Source organism: Centrocercus urophasianus, unplaced genomic scaffold, assembly GCF_019232065.1.
Source record: "Centrocercus urophasianus isolate 14NV4802_14NV808 unplaced genomic scaffold, USGS_Curo_1.0 seq_58, whole genome shotgun sequence".
Taxonomy (NCBI): domain Eukaryota; kingdom Metazoa; phylum Chordata; class Aves; order Galliformes; family Phasianidae; genus Centrocercus; species Centrocercus urophasianus.
In genome coordinates, this window is record NW_024885177.1 from 553,219 (window position 1) to 574,240 (window position 21,022).

Genomic DNA, 21,022 nt, shown 5'->3' on the forward strand with positions numbered 1-21,022 from the left:
GCCCGTGGCTTTATCGGCCAGATGGTGTGAATTTAGACACTTTTGTTATGCAATTGCAGGGAGGAGTTGGGGAGAAGAAAACAAAACAAAGGCCACCATGCTGCGAGCTTATTTGAGTTTGAAATTAGAGACAGATTTTTTTTTTTTTTTTTTTTGCGGGGGGGGGGGGGGGGCTGGGAAGTTGAGGGTTGAATTTTAAAAGCATTTTAGTCAAGTTTTTTCCTGGGGGGGGAGAAGGGTGTAAGTTTGCAAGTTTGCCTCTGAGATGAACCCTATGGGGTTGTGGGGTCTGGTGCTGCTTGCAAGAGTTTTTGGGTTCTGTGTTTGCTTGTAGTTTTGTTTTCAGGGCTGTTGGTACTGAAAAACACAGAAGAAGTTAAATAGGAAAGTGCTGCAATGGAAAATGTGTAGGAAAGAAATCTTTGGTCCTTAATATCCTTGCTTTAAGGAAATGAACACCTGTAAAGTTATGTCCCTAAAGCAGTGTGGAAGCAGAAGCTGAAGTGTTGGCATATTTCAGCAATAATCAATTCCAGGATAGTCCTGTAGGCTCGGTCTTGGACCCACCAGAATTTGGGATTTTTGCCATTGACTGAAATTGAAAGGAGTCGATTCTGTTCGGCAGCACATGTGAAACAAACCCCGTGCAGCTTTAGGAGTCAGGTGCAGCAATGAAATATTTGGAGATTTGGGGTTGAAAGATCTGAGAGATACGTCTGCTAAACCTTCAGGCTCAGACTCCCTTAGTCCTCATGAGGTGCTCTGATGGACCTCTGCAATGGTCCGTCGCTGGGAAGGAGCGACTGCTCTGCATCTTTGTGTTTGTTGTGGCCCCAGAAGTACGGATGGCTCAGGGGTGGCAAAGATCTGCTATGAGGGTAGTGATAAGCGTGTAGATATTGGCGAAATATTTGGAAAACTTTAGCCATGAGCTGTGGTTTTAGAAGGAAGAAGTTTGAAGTATTACCAAACGTATTGTTCCCGATCTCTGATAGCTGTGCCAGCTATGCAATAAGACAAGATGCACTTATTACAGAACCCAGCCCTGCTGCACTCTGATCTCACATAATTCATCCTAAACACTATGCCAGCACATGGCATAGGGGATGAGATGGACAAATGTGCTGCTGGTTTATTCTGCCCAGACAATGCTGTGGCGTAGGGCTATCAAATATACTTTTGTTACGACCATCTGCATAAGTTCTATGGCTAAAGGATACCTCACGTAGCATTGCTGCAGACAGACAAAATGTCTGCTAAAAAAAAAAAAAGAAAAAAAAGTTGAACTCAATATTTTTTGGAAATACTTTCCCTTGTTTTATTGGAGCAGCACAGGAACCAGAAGGCGTTTTGTTCCCAGTGTGATTTCCAATGCATTTTAACACTGGGCATGTCAAAAGTCATGGCAAATTTATGTTCCTCTGAGCTACTGTTTTCTGCTGTCTTTTTAGCACGAAGAAAAAAAAAAAGAGGCAATTCTATATAAACAATCATTTGGCAGAGAACTGCATTGAAGATGCACTTAAATAAAGCAAAGTTGAGAGGAGGAGGGATTGGAGAAACTCCTAGCTAGCATGAATTACCATAGGTGCACCGAAGCCGATGGAGCTATGACAATTTACAGCAGCCCCAGGCTCTGCCCCAGGGATTTTTAAATATTTAGCATCTCCTTTTATTTTAAAAGGACTGGCATCGATGAGTAAGTGCAGGTTTGGGGCAAGGGGAACGTGTAGAGATGTTGGAATGGGGAGAGCTGCTGTTCACATGGCTCTATTGGATCTCGTCGTGCCCAGCACGCGAATGGAAGATCCTGCTGCACTGTAACTCATGGAGAAAACACTCCCACTTGAATAGTTTCCATACCCACAAGAGGTGTGGGGCTTTTTTTTTTTTTTTTTTTTTTTTTGGTCTGAGTGCTTATTTTAAGTATTAGAGTTGAATATTCATGTAAAAGAAAAAAAACCTGCTCTTTCATATTTTATCCCAATTTCAGTGAATTCGAGCATCTTGTCTTAACTCCTCTGCTTGGAGTTGTTCTAATGCCTAAAACAGTGCAGTGGATTTAGGTTGAGTATGATTCAAGTATTGTGTGAACATACTCAACTCCTATTGTACCACTGTATGAAAAACCAGAAATATTTCTTGGTTCCATAGGCGTACATTTGAAAGACCTCAGCAATGGAAGGAACCTCAGATTTGATCTGGTAGCTCTGAGATGTGGGGGTTCAGAACAAATGAGTGGATCCTTAAAACTTCAATGGGTTCTAGTGCTGCTCTAAGACAAATGTTTAAAACAGAGTCATTCAGAGCACACTCATTTTGTTTATATAGATGGTAAGTGCCAGGGGCACCATTTGCATCAATGGGAACGTCCATGCAAATCAAGCAATGAACTGGCTCTTTGTTAATTTTTTTAATTATTATTATTTTTTTTTAAAGGAAAGTAAATGCAGCATTTCTGTCCCTTCCCTGGATTTGCTTTATTCATGTTGCTTTCATCAGAGAGGGTTATCACTTTTATGCAGTCCTGCAGGTGGCTGCTCAGTATGAAAGGTGTGTAAATTCAGGATTGATTGGAAGGGCTCATCACTGAGCCCATGGCAAGGGGATTTACAGACAAATGCCAATGTTAGCGATCTCTTTGGATCCTCAGTGTGACCCAACTGTATTGCTGAAGCTTTTTTTTTGGTAAGCATAGATTCTAATAAATTTGTAGATATTGAGTGAACAACAGTTTGGTTATTGAAATGTAAGAAATTGTTTTCTCGTAGTCGGGCTGAACACCTTTGGATGGATTGACTGTACAAAACGTGTGATATTAATGTCTGTAATGTCGTGTTGACATCTGTGAATCATTTATAAGTCTTCTGTAAGTGCTGCCTTAGTGTGACCACTTTGTGTTTGCCTTGGGGATGCTGGAGCAGATGGAAGGGAGCCGACTGCCCAGCTCCAGCCAAAACCGACTGGGATTTGGGCGCCCACTTCTTGTAGCTCTTCTCCCTTCATAATCGTAGCCAGAAATCTCTCAGTTGCTCTTCCAGGTGCACGTTGAGTCCTGAAGCTTCTTGGAGGAGACCTGGAGCTCATTGCTTTGCCTACCAGATGTCGTAGTGGTCTTTCAGTCTTGGTTTTCTTCCTCTCTTTAGTCGGTGCTGCGAGAAGAAGAGTTGTGGCAACAGAAACGAGACTCCATCGGACCCCGTGATCATCGACAGGTAGGAAAGAATTCCTTATTTTTCCACAAAGTGACTCCTGTGTGTAGGGATTGATGGTTCTGTCACTGTCTGCTGTCTGGGGATACCTGTGCTTTGTTTATCATTAAAACCTGGTCACCTCTGGTCCGCCTGGGCTTGGACGAAATGGAGTTCAGTTTTCTCAGTTATGTTCCACGTGCCCCATTTTTGTTGCAGTTAAGAATTCTGTGGATGTATCTGGAGTATTTCCTGCTCACCAGTTATGTGTCCAAACGGATCATGGAGAGGATAAAGCTGGGAGCAGCCTGGCAGCTTCAACAGCATTCTTTCACAACATAACAATATTCCCCAAGAAATGCAGGGAGGAAGGAAGGGGTAAAGGCAGACAAGCAGCGTGTTAGCAAGGATTAAAACAGATGGCCTGGGGATTGTGAGTGATTTTATATGCAACAACTTCATATATGACTTAGTTCCAGGTCCAGGCCTGGATTCTACTTGCAGTTTTTGGGTAAAAAATCCTTAAATGGGGAGAGCAGCAGTTTGTTCAATCACAGATTGGTACATTCAAAATTGTCAGTATTGATGGAAGCTGAGGAAACCAGCCTGTGGAATTCAGTGACTCAAAGTACTTTTTGATTTGGAGTTCAGCAAAGTGAAAAGGGAAAAAAAAAATTAAAGAGTAACAGAGCTCTTGTAATCCAAGATTTCAAGAAGGAAAATAGTAAATAAGACAAGGTGGGAAGAAACCTTTTTTCCCATACGGATTTTTCTATGGTAAATGTTTTAAAGAGTTTCTTCTCCCCGGAGCAGCTGGCATCAGGGGCCTGAGCAGAGCTGATGCTGGGATGGACTGACTCAGATTCATTTTCTATGTCTGTATGTGTTTGGCATCACCTGCCTACATTCTGATAGGTGTTATCTGTCATAATATTTATTGTGAATTTGACCTGGCATCCAGAATGGTCAAGCTGGATTGAAGGAAGGTCTACAATTATCTCCTCCACTTTTCCATTGGGGAGTTAATGTAGTTTGTTCGGTGCTGTGGTGGAGTTGCTCCCACTCCTGGACTCCACTGTTCTCCTTTTATTATTCTACACTACAAGTCGTAAGCCAAAGTCATGGGCCAAAGCTGCCGCCAGCCAACTTAGCTGTCTGTGCATGGGGGTGGTGGTGGGACCATGTCCCAACTAACAACAGATAGGAAAGGTCAAGATGATGTTATCATATGAGTTTTCCAGCAAACTTCAGTCTGTCTTAAAGGTAAAGACTGAATCTGGTATGAATCTGCACTTGGGAATCTTCCCATTTGAAGTCTGAATTCTGTGAAGCTTGTCTCACTGCTGGAGAAGCAGCGCAGCCTTGGACAAAGGCCTGGTGAATGGGTTTGGGCAGTTAACCACAAAGGAGGTAGGGAGGTGGTTCCTACCACCAGCTGAACTTCTCATCTTGAGCCAGGGCCGTCCATTCCCATACAAAATATGGGATCTGATGCTTTCTGTGGGGATTGGAGACCTGTGGATATGGTGGAAGTGAAGCCAGAAAAGAAATTGCAACATGGGTGTGTTTTTGTTGTTGGGTTTTGTGTTTTGTGTTGTTGTTAATTGCTAATCTCCAAGCTGCTCTACTGTAAAAGTAGTGGGGCAGGCAGGTTCCCTCCACAGCACAGGACAGAGCCCTTCTGACCGTGCCAGAGATGCACAGTGCAACCCTTGCTGGGCTGACTAAGGCCCCACATCAGTGTAGTTGTAATCTCCCAGCTGATGTTGTGATGAATGAAAGCATCAGATTTAGCAAATTTTCCCCCTTTGTTGGTTCCTCTTCCCTTTCCCTCACTTGTTGTGTTTTCAGAGGCTGATGCTGTGCTGGTTTACCTGCTCCTTGCTGCAGGGAGACACAACTCAGTTGTGTTTGCCAAACCATGCAAGCTGTGTCCCTCTTTAGAAAGGAAGAAATAGTTCAGTTAAGAAAAAAAAAAATACTCAGCCATGCTGTTGTGCTTTTTTTTCCCCTACACTTTGAATGAATTCCAAAAGTTTTCATGCTGAATAAAACATTTCTGCAGCGACCTTTGCTCTGCAGACTAGATTTAGATCCTAAGGCCCTTGCAGTTAATTTTTTCTTTTGCTCTTGGAAACGAATGCTTACATTATATGAAATGGAGCTTCTCCACTGACATTTGCCACGTGCCCTCTCCTGCTGGCAGCTGTCTTTGAGATGCACTGCAGTGTCTGTGTTCCTGCAATCTTCTTCTGATCCAGAATGCCAGTGTAACTCAGGTCAGGCTCCAACCACCTCCTCTGCACTGACGCAGTTCAGATCCTCCCATGCTGCTACTGCAGATGTTCTGGCACTGGAGCCTCGGACTGGGAGGACCACTGGAACACACGCAGGAAAATAACGATGGATCTTTAGTCCAGAAATGTTCCCAAAATATGGGCTGCAACTTTTTTAGATCTTATGGGCCACAATCATGTTTCAAAATGTAAGGGCAAGCTTGGAATTTATGTAGGAGGTCAAAATTCACCAGAGCTAAGCTGGTTCTGGTGTGTTCTCTCAATGAATCCTAGTGGTGAATTCCCAGTGATCCAAATTCCTTTTTTCTTCCACTTCATTTTTGAAGTTAATATCTGTGGTAGTCATAATTTTGGGACTACAGATTGTTTTCTTTGCGGCTGAAGTGGTTCTTCTCATGGAATCACCACGGTTGGGAAGGACCTCCAAGGTCACCCAGTCCAACCATCCACCTACCACCAAAATTTCCCCACTAAACCAACATTTCGACAATTCTCAACACTTCTCATCATTCATAGCAGTCAATCTGATCTTTTCCTGCTAACTTTTTTTTTTCTCTGAATTTGTAGGCAGTGATATGAATTGGATGGGGTGTAGTTGAGAGTGACGTAGAAGGGTAATTCATTTCTGTATGATACTTCCCAAATGAAAGCTATATTTTGTCACTCTTGTAGTCATTTAATTTGCTGCTTTTCCCCCTGCGATGCAAATGAAAGGAATTTGGTCACATGATGAAAAGGCCAGGAATACTGCAAATGAATTCCTCATTTCATTACAGACTTTGTCATTTCAGGTGAGTTGTACAGGTCTGGATGTAAATTACCCACCCATCAGATGCAAGTTGGATAGCTATGTTTTTTAACACTTTGTTTCCTTCAGATTTAAGTCCTGTAGAGCAGGTGATTTGTCTGCTTTTTACTCACAGTGCTTTTTCTAGATTGCAGAAGCTACCATTGACTTACAGCCTCCGGGGTACTGGAGAGAACTGGGTGGCTTTTTTGGTTGATCAGTTTATTTGCTTATTATTACTTTTGCTTCTAATAATAGATGAATTGTCAAGAGAAATTTCTACTTAATTAAGAAAAAAAAATTAATTCACTTGAAACAATGGAGTGTAATTGGCACGGGACAGTCTTTTCTGCTACAACAGTGGAATTACTCGGAGCAGTGCTGCAACACGTGAGTGTGAGCTCTGTGCTGCACGAAGGCTTTGGGGTTCTGCTCTATCTTCAAACTGGTTGGAGAGAGGTCATTCAGGTCAGATATGCTTCGGGAATAAGATGCTAGGTTCAATCCCTGCTGAAGTTTACCCACACTTCTCTTAATTGCCCTGCAGAGTATCAGGTGGTTTTTGTTTCCACTTCTATTTATTGCAATTGAGGGGCAAGGGCTGCTGTGATGGATGGGGTTGGGGTGAGCTGCTGGGGTGTACCTTGGGTTGAGACATGCATTAGCCAGTGGGTGAGGCGTGGGGCCAGACCTGCAGCTGGGTTGGCAAGGATGTGCACCAGCTGAGCCCTTGGCATGGTGAGTTTGGTAGATGGGGAGATACAGGATTGGTCAGCTGGCTCATGCTGTAAATATTTAGGCCTTTTTATTACCATTTTTAAAGAAATACCCCAAATCATGAACACAGCTGACGCGCTTGTTAGCATCTCTACAAGAAGCCACAGAGACTGGATTACAGACTTGCAGCGTGGGGGTCTTCCCTTCAGCACAGAAGCGGGGCAGCACGGATGGAGGTTTTCTTCCCTGCTGATACTCGTGCTCTACCTGCTGTACAGATAAACAGAGGGCTGAACTCTCCCAGGCTGGCTGTCTGGCACATTTCACAAGCACTAAAACTCACTTCAGGAAATACATCCCTTGCCAGGCATATAAATATTCTGACTATGCCACTGTAGTTTTCATGCTGTGTGTTAAAGTGCTCTGCATGAAATGTCCACACTCATAGCACTGGGCTTTATGTCTTCTTGCATTGTGTTCCCTGCCCACCCTACAGCTTGGCTTTCATTGTCATTCCCATCTTCCTGAAGGATCTGGCTTGAAAAAAGTACAGGCTTTGGCTCTTTTTGCCTCTTTATGTCAATCATCCAAAAAGGACTTTATGAGATACCCTTAAGGGAAAAGATAACACTTAAAAGCAGAACTGCATGAACAGCTTCTATCAAATTCCCACTGACAATTGTCCCATCATCTTAAGCAAACTGCACAACTCTGTGCCTCAGTTTCCCCATTAATGCCAAGTGCCAGCAGCTGCCTAGCTATGCAAATAGGAGGGCTCTTTTATTTTTTATCTTAATTCTTTCCTTTCCCTCAGATTTCTACTGCAGGGAGCGTTTCCAATACACAGCAGTGTTGGATCACTTGTATTCTATTCTCCTTCCTCCTTGTATGCCTGCCAGAGTAGAATAAATGTCTCAAACCTGCTGCTATGGAGCAAAAGTAGGAGCTGCAGATAGATGCAGCCCCTCTCAGCTCCCCATGTGCACCAGTCCCCCCTTCCAAGCCTCCAAAACCCACAATGATTGCTCCTCTTGTCCTAAGGAGTCAAAGTCCTTTGTTCACCGCTAAACCCTGCTCTCCTGCAAAGAGCTGCTGTTGTGCCATCTGTCTCTTTATGAATTTTTTAGTAGACTGGATGCTTGTGGGGAGCTGGTAACTTAGTGCTCAGTGCTGGCCATTTCCATTTAACAAGTGGTTCTCCCAGTGATTAACTTTTTTCTCCTTTTTGGCTGACTAAAAATTTTCTTAGAAGTTTGCCATCCAATGAGTTCTGAAATCTTTAATGTGTACAGTCACTTTGGCTTGCAAATGGAGCAAACTGAGGGCCAGCTTGTGTTGCTTTATTTTTTCAGTGTACACAGCTGTGTGAACTGCTGAATCACGGCCTGAACCTCTGATTGATCACCTGAGGTGAGCCATGAGTCAGCCTGGGAGCACAGGTGAAGGCAATTCTCCTGTGCTGCTGGACGGGGTGGAGCCTGGCTGCACCTCTCCTGGACCCATTTAAGAGCTGGCTACCAGTGGGGCAGGATCTCTGCTGGAGATCCACTCTGCTGGAGTTTTGCAGCAAGCCCAGGGTGTGGGTAAGCTTTCTATCTCTTCTCTTTTTGTTATTATAATCTGCTTTGCCACCCTCTCTTGTTTATTTTGTAATTATAACATCTTTATATTCACTGATTATAAGACAGCCAACAGATTCTTCCAGGAGGCTGATGAGCCAAAAACATAAAGAGCTCTTTGAGCGGAAAGTAAAGGATTGACTTGTGGTCAAGGAATTGATTTGGGCTATGGGAGCCCTGGGTTCTGCTTCTTTTTCCTTCCTTGGTGCATGGTGGGCTGTCTGTATTTGTCTGGATGTTCACTTGGTCTCTACCAGCCAGCCCAGGATAAGTGTGTGCTTTTCCTGATGGTGTAAGGATACACATGATGAAAATGGTGTGTAAATACTTTGTTGTGGGAACTGTTGCTGTTAAGGCAGAGATTGTACTGGCATGCTTTGAGTTGCCTTACCTCCAGCCTGTTGATTGCAGTCACCTGGGCTGAAGGTTACTGCTGTTGAAACGAAGCCAGCAATAAATCTGATCAGTGTAAATCGCTGCTGATTTCAAGCACAGGTTCATTAGGAGGCTTATAGAACTGGAACCTCCTTTCCACTGGGTTTTTCTCAGCTGCTACTGCATAGCTCTTCTGTCCTCAGCCTTTTGGGATATGTTGGAGGGAAATGTGATGCTGGAGAAGTGGAGAATATGTGATGGGTGGGAGTGTTGGTTGCTTGAGTCCCACTCAGTCCATAGCTATAGGAACAGTTAGCACTGTTCTGTGTTCTGATTTGAGATCCAGAAGGTGACTAGGTTAGTTCTGAGCTTAGACATAACAATAATATATTTATAAGAAATAATCTGGTTATTGTTACTACTGCCTGGAAGCCTTAAGGAAACAAGTCCAGTGAAAGCAAAACCCAAAGAGTTTAGCAGCTGTGGATTAGATGAACTTCATGTCTTAGTGTACTTTGGATAGCAAGCATGGATGAATTCCAATCTTGGAGTAATTCTGCTTCAGTTAAGATAAAGAATGCTGGTGGTGCTGGGTGGGTTAATCTTGACTGAAATATGCAAACATTTTGGTGAAGTTAAAACACGGTGTGGAAAATTCCTTGTTCTCTTTTAAATGGAAGCTTTGCCACTGTCATTAGGAGAGATTTGTTCTGTGCAGATGCAGTGTTCTTCCAAACAGCAAGTGGGGAGGTTAAATGGCTGCACAGCCAGCTGATGATAAGAGGTCTCAGAAGGACAGATGAGGTAGTGTGAGGAGCCATTAGAATCAATGGTTTTGGTAGCAGTGGAGAGGGGAATGGAGTAAGTTTCCCATGAACTAAAGCACCCCTGGGAATAGGAGCTGATGATAAATCCACCGTGCAAGCAGCATGAAAGAAATTCTGGATGTGTGATGTGGGATCTCTGCAGTTCAGTTTTTTGAAATGTCTGTGTTCCCTGGATCTGTCTGCAGTCGCCATTGGACGTGCCAGTACTTCAGAGCATCTGCATCTTAATGAAAGCATCCCCCGTATTTATGACCTGAAATGGTCTTCCTTATCACCTTTCCACTCCTTGGCCTCTGTCTAGACCTGATTTTATGGACTTGTCACTTCATTGGCCCTGACTCTTTTTGTTACTGCCTCTTGCCTCCCTTTTGAACCTTTTGTTTCTGCCCATTCCTTCCTTGTGTGCTTCTCTCACCATCTGTTTCTGGTGAGATCTCATCTATTTTTCTACCCTGACAACATGCTAAGATTTCAGCCTCTCCCAAGTGTGTCCTCCCTGTCTGAAGAAAGCCTCCCAGTGAATGCAGCGTGTCTGTTAATGCACGAAAAAACGTCTCTCCTACTCAGAACATCTCCCAAAGCACTTATAAGAGAGAAAGGTTTAGACTGAAGTTATGTGGTGTGTAACTGAACCTCAATTGGTTGGACTGGGCTTGTGATCTTAAAGAGGTGAATCCCTGTGTAATGTGCCCAGCACAGGTAGGAGCTCTGTGCCATGCTGAGGAGCGGGATCCAAGTGTTGTGTATTCCAGATTGGGTCCAATAAGCATTTACTCTCTGTCAGTGTGATCTGTATTTCTCTTATTTGATTTGGATTGCTAATGTGCTGCTGTCATCCAGCCCCCTCCCTCCCCCTTTCGTTCCCCCTCCCATCCTCTCTGCTAATTTCCTTCCCAAATAAAGAGCTCCATGGGCGTTCCATTTATAACTTCATGTTTGGTGGCTTTTCCTTCAAGTGGAGTCCATTGAGCTTGTAAATTGTATTGGATCAGTGAGCCTATAATGAGGCTTCTAAGTCCAAACAGTGTGAGTCTGCTGGGATTTTATTGTTCATAAAGCTTCTTCCCTGGGGAGTGATAGAGCCATTAGGTGTGCGCTGTGTTTAATATTTGGCCATGACAGGAAGCAATAATTTTCTATCTTTTACTGTGGCTCCGGAGTTGTTTTTAAGCAGTCAGCTTATTTGAGTCTCAGTGGCTGCGAACCTATTAGGCAAAGAGAGTTGCTCTTTCCTGCGTGGATTTGTGTCTTTCTGACAAAGGCTATTTTGGCAAAATAGAATGAAATGGAATGGGAACGGATTGCTCTGTGGTGCCTTTTAATCACTTGCCCCTCTTGTGAGCAATCAGGGGCTGTCACACCTGGCAGAGATGGCATGGAGCTGATCCCACCAGATGATGGCATTTCTCGTGCCGAAGGGATCTTTTATTTATTCCAGCACACACAGCAGCTAGGGTTCCTATTTATAGGGTATGGTTTGGGATTTCTCTTGTGGAAATCCACATCGAGACTGGCTTTAATTTCAGTGGAAACAGCAGCAAGGTTGTATTCAAGTATTTTGGCAGTTTCTGTATAGAACCTTGCGAGAAAAAAAAAAAAAAAAAAAAATCCAAAAGCAGCTAACAATTTTGGGTGCCTTTATTTTTTTTCCAAGGTCCATAAATGAGCCATTTTCAGAAGGTTCCTTTCCCAGATGCCACTACATCGTGCACAACCACTTCCATTAAAATAGTTAAAAACAAATGAACTTATTATAGATACATACTCTAAAATATTGTTATTTTCACTGGAAGGGGGCGGGGGGGAATGCATAAAAATCTGAAAAAGGAAAACAAAATCCTATGAATACTGAAAAGAAGTTTGCTCTTCCAGGAAAGAAAAGCAGTAGTCCAGTGTCATCTTTTTGGCTTCCTGTTGCCCTGTTTATTTAAGGTCCTTCAGCAAAATGGAAGGAATGAGCCTAACCTGTTTCTGTTGTAGGATGACTGGGCTCCAAGGGCCTGGGTTAAAGCATCCTAACCTCATGCCTGCATGGCATGGAGTGATCAGTGAGCAGAGCAACTCTGGCTCTGTAGCCTCTGGAGTGTTGAGCCCTTTTCCCTCTGCTCAGTTTTTTTTGCATGAAGGCAGAAATCCCTGCTTTGTGGATTTTTCTTCCTTTCAAAGGAAAAAAAAAAAAAAAATAGAGCAAGTATTCTCATTGGAAACGTGAATCTCGAGCAAGCGAAAATGATATCCTCAATTGCCACAAATCCCTTCAGCATTCAGGCTCTTTAGACTGCTAGGAAGTGACTCCTCAGATCTTCCCCTCTTATTCTGTTGCTGCCCCCCAAGAAGCCGCCCACCTTCTCCCCAGGACGTGCTGCCAGTTCTGCACACTTGTCCTTTCCATTGTTTCTCTGCCTGCACCACCGAGCTGCTTTCTTCTCCTCCAGTCTGATTGTTGCAGGCGCTTGCTCTAGTTAGGTCTGTTTCTTTGCTCCAGGGGAAAAGTTTTCCGCTACCATATTTTCCCTCTGGGTTCTTGTCTTGATCTTGGGAGCTCTGTGCAGGAGGCTTGTATCAGAAAGGAAGGAAATAATTGCCTTGCTCTTATGGCTCTGTACCCCTGAGCTGTGTTGCAAGAGCACAGTTGCACAAGGCACGGCGGCGTTAGGCGGATGCACACGAGTTCCTTTTCAAAAAGCCAAATCTTACAGAAAGATGACTGAGTGTTTGCAAGGAAGTGGCACAGGGAGTGTAATTGTGGAGGTGGTTAAAGCAGCTGAAAGCCAATACGCAGCAAGCAGATGAAATGAGCTGATGCCATAGAGATTGGACTCGAAGCCGGGATTGTTGATGCCAGTGCAAATTGGATTGAATTATTTTTGAAGGGATGTGGTTAAGTTTTCTTATGCAGCGTTGATAAAAAGCTATTTCAGCAAATGGGTCCTGATTCAGCAAAGCAATTAGTGCTTGGTATTTGTTAGCATCGGTATCAAGAAGCACACACAAACGTTTTGTTGGAAATCAGTTCTGAAATGAAAAATGGATCTGTGGAAAAACCCCCTCTGAGCTTCTGGCTTGGGTTGTGTTTGGAAACTTTTAATAGGAATTTCAGTTTCTCTTTTTTACAAGAGCAGACTTGGGAGTCTCATGTTCATGTAAATCTGAGGCAAAAAAGCACCTGGGTGTTGCTCTGGATAGCAGGTAACACTGAGGAGATCTGCTGCCTTCCTATGGCCCATGGCTGGGGCTCTCTTAAGCTCTTATGGACAGCTTAAATGATGCTTGAATTCCTTGCTACTAGGGATTTCACTGGGACCTCAAACTAGGCTGTGCAAGATACTGAATTTGAGTATGAATATCCACTGGAATAATGATGTCTTCTGAAATCTGTTCTCATTAAGAACATGGGTGCTCAGTACCTTGAAGGAAAATAATCGCTCTGTTGAACCCGCGCCAGTGTAAATCATTCTACTTGATGCTGACAAAATATCTGGTCAGTCAGAATTCCTCTGCTAAAGAGGGGCGAAAAGTATACAGTGTTGTGTCAGTGTCACTTGTTGACACAGAACCTCAAAAAAATCCTCTGGGATGTTTTTGTTAGGGATTTTTTTTCTTTTCCCCTTTATCTCGCGCGTTTCCCAGCATTCCTTCAGAACATCTGCTTCTCTCATTTTCTAGCTTTACTTCAGTGCTTTCAGAAAATGTCCCTGCTTCTTTCTATTTAGCCAAGCAACACAAGCGGGACGATAGCTGGGACCGCAGCCCTGCCTGATAACTTGCTGAAAACAGAGCTGCCCTTCAGAAGCAGCAAACTTAACCATTTGTCTGATGGATGAAATAACTGTATTCTTTTGTTATTTCTTCTATAGCTTCTGTTTTTTTTTTATTGGCAAATCAATGAAGAGATGCAATATTGTCATTTTCTGCACTCTTACACTGAATGGCTGTTTTGCTTTGCTTGAGAGCAGAGAAAAGCAGACATCGTTTCAGACATTTTTGCAGAGATCAAAGCTGACTTTAGATTCTGATTTTTGGCTAATGTGGAGTGCGTGCAGCTGGGGCAGGTTCTGTCAGCTACAGCTGCCTATAGAGTTGGGTGTGTATGGTGCATGGTTTGGAAGCATCCTCTTGATGGTTCTTACTGCAGTTTGGGGAAATGATTCTTCTGGTCAAGAGAACTTGGATTTGGTGTTGGGTGAGGAATTCTTTACTGGAATGGAGCTTTGGTTGGAAGATGTGCACCTGATAGCAGGCAGGGAGTAGCTGGAGCCTTGGGAAGAGATAAGTAGCAAGAATAAGGTGTAAGTGGGGGAGGAAGACTGGTTGGCCAAAGCCTTTATGGCATATGCTGGCATGTGGGGAGAAAATATAAAATTAAGCATTGTATTTTACATATATGTACACACACACACATCAATTATGTGTGTGTCAAAAGGCTTTAAATGAGAGCAACTACTTCAACTTTCCTTTAAGCATTTCTTTGCTTCTGAATACATTTTTAAGAGCTCAGTAGTATTCTTCTACTTCAGGTCTGGGGTATCCTATTAAAATCACCTTCAGCAGCAGATGTAGGTAAAGCTTTGTTTCTCTGTGAGGTTTAGTGTGTATTTAAATATCTCCTGTGCTATTTTCTGTCTATAAGAAATCTGGAGCTGTTTCATGAGCTGTTTTGGGACAGTAAGTGTTGGCAAAGAACAACTTGAGGTGGTTTTTAATGCGATAGTTCTATGTAGCTGCATGGAATAGCCTGCAGCACAGCTGTGATCCCACCTGTGTACAGACTTTAGCAGACTACCAAGATTGTGTTTAGCTTAACCCCACGTAAATCGAGGCTGTCTTCCTCCTCTTCATGCCCTCAGACACAACATTTCAAATGCCCCTTGCATATCGACAGTGGTCCTGAGCAGCACTTAAAGCTGAAGTCAGTTGAGAAACAACTCGATCTGATTGCAGCCCTTCCCTGCCAAGACATGAATCTGAACTTGAAAAATTAACCGAGTCTGATTCTCCCTGCAGCTGCTTCTAGTCCACACTAAATAGAAGTCTGCAGGATGGAAAGTGGTTGGCAGCTCCCTCCTGCAGCAGCAGAGCCCCAAGAAGGATGGTGTGCAGATAATGAATTGTGTTGAAAACAGATAATGAATTGTTGTGAAAAATGTGGTGGCTTCATCTCAGGAGACCGAGCCTGGCGACGCAGCACCCGCTCTGTTCTCCTGTATTGGTGCATCGTATCCCCCAGATACACAGGGAGCTTCAGGTTTTAGAGTCATGAATTGAAGTTTTCAGTCTTAAGCATGCTTTTCTTGCTGTGAGAGACCTCAACACTGTTCTTCTCAGTGCTGTTGTGGGTATCTTTATGGAGTATTCTGACGTTTGGGTGGGGAAAAGGGATGCTCAGCACATCCCTCTGTCACTGACCTGGGCTGACGCCTTGGGCAAGTTGTGTTCTCACTGCTGCCTTACCTCCCTCCATTACTTGGTGTCAGAGTGATGTCGGATGTCTCTATGAGCCTCTGTGCTTGGATCTTCAACAAAGCTGGATTAACAGTAGAGGTGGATTTGGTGAAGAGCTGGTCTAGAGATGTGTGGTGCAGGGTGTTACATCAGCATTTGGGAATGCGCTTCCTAATGGGAGAGAAAATGCAAATATGTGGCAAAACCTAAGATCCAGATTTTGTGCTATGACTTTTTTTGTGGTTTGGAAGTATTAAAAGATTTAAATTGGGCTCTTGTTTACATTGCTTTTTCAGCTCCCTTTCAGGCTTTCAGCTTGCCTGGTCAGTTGGCCCATTTTCTTGCATTTCAGTCGTTCCTTCTCCGTCTTCTCTGTTTAGATTGGATGCTCTGCAATGCAGGGCTTCTTGTGCTTTGATTTTTATACAGTGCCTAATGGACTGGAGTCTGGCTGCAGAGTGGCTCTCAAACTGCTCCTAAAACAACACAGTTGTTGCTGTTGTCCATTGAGACAAATTTATTTATTATGTGAACTTGATGGAAGAAGTCCCTTTTCTCCCTGCCACTCAGTTGTTTGAAGAAATGTGATATATTGAGAAGGAGTTGATAGAACTAGCTAAATGACCACTGAAATGTCTTCAATTTTTTTTTTTTAAATTGGCTTTCAATTTTTTTCACAAACACTTCAGTAGGTTCTATCATTTGTTGAAACCATTTTTAAGAAGAAAAAAAGATTTTTTTTCTTTAAAAAGCCGCCTTCTGCACCAGCATGCTGTAGCAAAATTCTGATAATTCTGATTTTTTTCACCCCAAAAATACAGCCTTAGATTAAAATTTGAGAAAACTGAAGCTGCTTTAAGTGTTTCATGAAAATGATTCTCTTTCTGTGTCCCAACTGTAAGCACTAATGATAGGATCTCGTATTTCTGGACTGCTGGTACTAATTGGTGTTATTTGATCACATCTGTTTGCTGGTCATTGGGTGGCAGCTGAAACATGAGATGGCTTTTGAGGACCTCTGTGAGCAATAATTTACTGCTGTAGTTGTGTCACTGAGGAACTTCTGGTTGTGGATGAGATTCCTGTTAAGTGCTGTGCAAACACAAAACCCGGCTTTCAGTCTGTTTTCGGCTGTGCCCATGCTGGGGCCTCCTGCAGCATTAGAAATAGTGGCTCTGCATCACTGCTGTCATCCTTATGGACAACTTCCACTAGCCTTACCCACCAAGAAGTCCACCAATAAATGGAGCTCCTCCCTTGTCCCATTGAAAATTTCCTATGTTGTAGAGTCTCATCTCTTTCCTAAGCCGTGTTTTCTCCTGGAGTTCACTATTGTTTTGTCAGCCCACCCATCACAAAGCAGAGGTCACGTCAACATGACCTTTTGCTGGTACGAGGAGGCTGCTAAATAATTCACGTGGCCAACTTGATTTCGGGGTCCACATTTGTTTTTTCCACTCTCCTAATCAAGATGCTCATTTAATTCTATCCCAGCACCTGTTCAGCAATTAACACCCTACAATTTGCATCTTACCCTGACATTTGCTATCTTTCCAATTAGTTTTTATATCAGTATAATTAGGTAGGGTTATTACAGTGCATCAAGCAGGGTCGAGGATATTCCCAAGCCTTTAAGCTCTTTCCCAGATTTGTTTAGGGAAGCCACTAAGGGTAAACGGTTGATTAGGATCACTGTTTTTCTTCTTCATTCAGATCAGGCGAAAACTGTTTCCCCATGTGGCTCATGAAAGATCAGGGAAATATGTCAGTCTGTAAGAACTAATATTATGTAGTTCATGACTTTTTGGGTGAATTTACAGGGGATTATGAGTAAGGGTCAGGCTACGTTGCCACTTGCAGTAGTGCTCACGAGGGCACCTCGGTCTTTCTCTGTGTTAAGCTAAGCAAATTGTAACAATCATTTTAATTTTTAAAATCAACTTTTGGTGCTAACGTGTGGACAGGGAACAAACAAATCAAAATTAAAGGCTGGCCTGACCACACTGAACACTCAGCTTAATTGTAGAGATGATGGAAGTGAAATGACTGTTCGTAACACCTTTCAGTTTAATCTTCACACAAGGAAGATCTTGCTGTTCTGCTCTGCCTGGTTTAGATTGGAGGCTCTCCGGGTCAAAAGCCATCTTGCAGCCAACATGTATGGTGTCCAGCACAGTGGACCTTCCTGATCTAATAATGTACTGCCAATAGTAAATGAGGTGGCTGCTGTGCTGCTTTTTTTTCTTCTCCATTGATATACAGTGCTGACATAAGGGAGACTTTATGTGTATGTGGGAAACTGGGAGGCAAGATCTATAGTATGGATCAGAGGGGAGAAGTTTTATCTGATCTCACCCTCCCTGCTCTGCACGGTGCTTCGTTTCTGGTTTGAAACCGCCTCCCTCCAACTCCCCAATTCCCTTGCATCTCCCTTGATTCTGTAGGTGCACACAAGGGCTGTATTACCAAGAGGCAGTATTGCCCTTGGCAAAGAGAAGTGATTGTAGGAAGATCGTGTCTTGCTGGGCGCAGTGAAAGGGTGGCTTAAAAAGGGAAGAAAAATGTATCTGATGAATTGTTCCTAATTTGGTTGTTGTGGGCCTTTCTGTAATAGACCTTACTGGTGCTCTTCAGACAGTAAAGTGGGGTTTACTGGGAACCTGGGGAGACAAGGTCAGTTAACGGGAATGGCAAGATCTGGAATAAGAAAACAGACCAACAGACAGGAGAAATTGAGTGCAACATTTCATTTTTGTGGGGGGTCTCAGCTTTCTCCGACGTCTTGATGTTATGGCTAATTTTTAAGGTTTTATCTCTTGCTGTTTCTTCAGTGTATCAAATCCTTATGAGTGAGTTTCCATGAGCTATTGCTAAAGAAATGCCTAAGCCACCAAGAGGCTTTCCATGGGAGTGCCCAAAGAAAAAGTGGAAATGTTTTGAATTATTTTGTGTGTGTGTGCATATATGTGCCTATACATGTGTGCGCTCATACATATTGTTTCCTTTCCAAAGGAGATTAAGGGTGTTTGCTTTCCTTGGATAGTGCAGGTGGGTGCATGCAAAAGAAATCCTATTCTAGACAACTTTAAATCTGAGAATCACTTCATTTGGACAGAAAAGTCCAAATACACAGCCTCTTCTTGACTTATACTGTGGGCTGTTCTTGATGTTTTCCATTTTCTGTTTTGGAAATAGGGCTGAAGAAGAGGCAACAGGGAGTCAGAAGAGTAAGGCACTAAGGAATTTCTGTTTGAAATGTTTCTTAAACCATAGATAAGAAGGAAAGGCATGCATTACTGGTGGAACAAGTAACTATAAGGAGAAAATAAAGCTCTCAGATTGGAGTATCCTGGTACTGGGGGAAGGATGGAGCACAGAGCTGAATGGTGGAACTCAGAACACAACAGTGCTGTTTTTAATGCTCTGGTGACAGGAGACAACAGAAAGAGGGAAAGCTGAACATTTGCCCTCCCCTGAAGTCTGTGTTGAGCTTTGGTTGCATCTCCGGGTTTGTCTTTGGTTTGTTAGGGGAGAGGAGGAGGGATCCAGAACGGTTATTGCATGGAGTGGAAGGGAAGGGTTAGGTTTACAGAAGGCAGAGCAGAACGCGTTGATGCTGGGATTCGCTCCCTCTGCTGGCGCAGTGGAACCAGCGTTTGCTGATTGCCTCAGTTCATTGCTCTCTGCGTGAGCAGGATCTGGTCTGAACATCAAGGTAGCAAAGCACCGCTGATTGTCCCTCTGAACTCTGTGGTTGAGTTTGGTTTCGAGCTTTTGTCTGTGCCGGTGACCTGGTGCTCAGACGGAGCTCTTTTGGTAACAATAAGCCACTTAGTGAGTGAAGCACTACAGCTGAATGACTGGAAATGTGCTTTGAGAAACGGGAAAGGACAATCTGTGCAGATCCAATTGAAATGGGCAGATAGTCTGTATCGAGGAGATTTCCTCTCATAGGCTTCAGCTGGGTGCTTATCTAAGCTAAACCTTGAACGCCAAGCAGCTTTACCCCGGTGCGCAGCTCCTTGTATCACACTGATATCGAGTGCCTCGTGTACTTCCAAGTGGGTGGAGGAGAGAATAAACAAATAGCTCCATTTAAAATGGTAACCATATCCTGCACCGTGCAGGGTGATGTCATTATCTGATCTCCTTGTCTGCACCAAAATCTCACGCTTCATCTTTTCCCCTTAATAGATTTCACCTTGGAGTGCAAATGCACCTCGCTGCTGCTGAGCAATCCGGTTAATACAGAGCGCGGTTATGCTGGGCTGGGAGGAGATGTTCCCAGCATTTAGACTGAGATTTTCAGTGTTGCCTAAGAGTTTATGATAGGAATTGGAATCCAATCTAGCAGCTAACTTGGAAACAGCTGCAGAAGACAGCAGTGCCTTCAGGTTACTGAGAGCAGTGGCTCTTAGGGTCTTATGGCAGCAGTGCCCTTTCTAACCTGTTGCTTTTGAATTTAAGGATTCAGAGCCAAATCATCACCTAGTCTAAAGATACACAACAGCAGTGAGTTCTTTCCAGAAGAGAGCATGAAGTCAGTGTAAGTAATCTTTTGTCGGTGTCCAAAGAGAATTGAAACACTGGTGCTCAGCTGCGCTTACGGGATTTTTCTCTCTGAATCCTCAACTTTGTGGCTGATCTGTCAATGCAATTAAGGAACTGTGGAAGTTAGGGCTTTCTGTCTCCATTTGGTCACCCAGTGTGGCCCAGTTAAGGGATCTCTCGCTGTATTTTATTAATATATCTCCCTGCTGTAACTTGGTGCCTTGCTTCCCTGCAGGCGGGTGTCCAACATTAATGGCAGTTGCATTTGCCAGCAGAGGGACGCGTTGTGTCCACGGTGTGATGTCTCTGGGAATGGAAGGAGGAAGAAATGAATTAAGGAAGCGAATAATAACATTAATGATGTCTGCTAAATCTCTCCTCTACTGTACTAGCTGGTGTAATTGCCTCAGTGCTTTGTGTGCAAGCCAGCAGGCTGATTGAGAAATATAGCCTGAATTATTCCTTCCTTTTTTCCCAATCAAGCAGATAGCCACTAGTAAGGGCTTTTTCTTACCTAAAAACAGGAGCATGGTGTCTGAGGGGGCACTGTTTGTAGATCTAATCAGCAACAGCTATGCTGCCAGCTGTGTAAAGAGTCCTTGAGTTTTTTGGGGATCTATCAGAGTGACTACAGTTGCATTTATAGCAATGAAATTTCTGCATATGAATGTATAAATTTGTCTGAGAGCCTCCGGTGATCTGTTTGACCTGATTTTGTTTTTCAAGCCCCCATTTATTAATGTTACTAAACTGAAACGATGGGGAAACTGCTGATGCTTTTCTGATGTATAAAAAGCAAATTTGGGGAGGAGGGGAAGGGTAATAAATACGGCTTATTTTAAAAGTTGAAACCAGAGTTTAAAGAAGGAAGAAATCCCTCTGGTTCAGTAATACCAGGAGCATGTACAGAGTCTCTGTTTCTGCTCCTTTTAAATCTTTTTGGACGAGTTCAGCCATTCGGAGCCGTCAGGTACAGAAGGAGCTGGCTGCCGTCTGGAAGCAAATTAATTTGTAAGAGGAAAGGCCACGCAAAATATTTGGGAGTTCTGGAGGCTCTGCAGCTGAACTTGGTTGGCACCGGGAGCTGCTTGGCTGCTGCTTTCCTTTCTGGGTTGCTGCTGTGTAATTATTTTTTGGGGGGGAGGGACTGCATGGAAAAAGGGGAAACCTGGTGCTGTTCTGCAGCCTGGAGCAGGTGACCCAATGCATGCTTTGT

The 21,022-nt window shown here is 43.6% G+C and overlaps 1 protein-coding gene across 6 annotated transcripts in view; it reads left to right on the plus strand.

Moving 5' to 3' along the window:
* EBF2 (EBF transcription factor 2) overlaps positions 1–21,022 on the plus strand; it is a 118,301-nt gene that overhangs the window by 6,709 nt on the left and 90,570 nt on the right. For 5 of the 6 annotated variants that reach the window (XM_042836206.1, XM_042836202.1, XM_042836207.1 and 2 more), the window contains exon 6: positions 3,147–3,215. The exons of the other annotated variant lie outside the window; for it this stretch is intronic. In XM_042836206.1, coding sequence (XP_042692140.1) covers positions 3,147–3,215 — 69 coding nt within the window. The remainder of the gene's footprint in view (positions 1–3,146; positions 3,216–21,022) is intronic. 6 annotated transcript variants of the gene reach the window in all.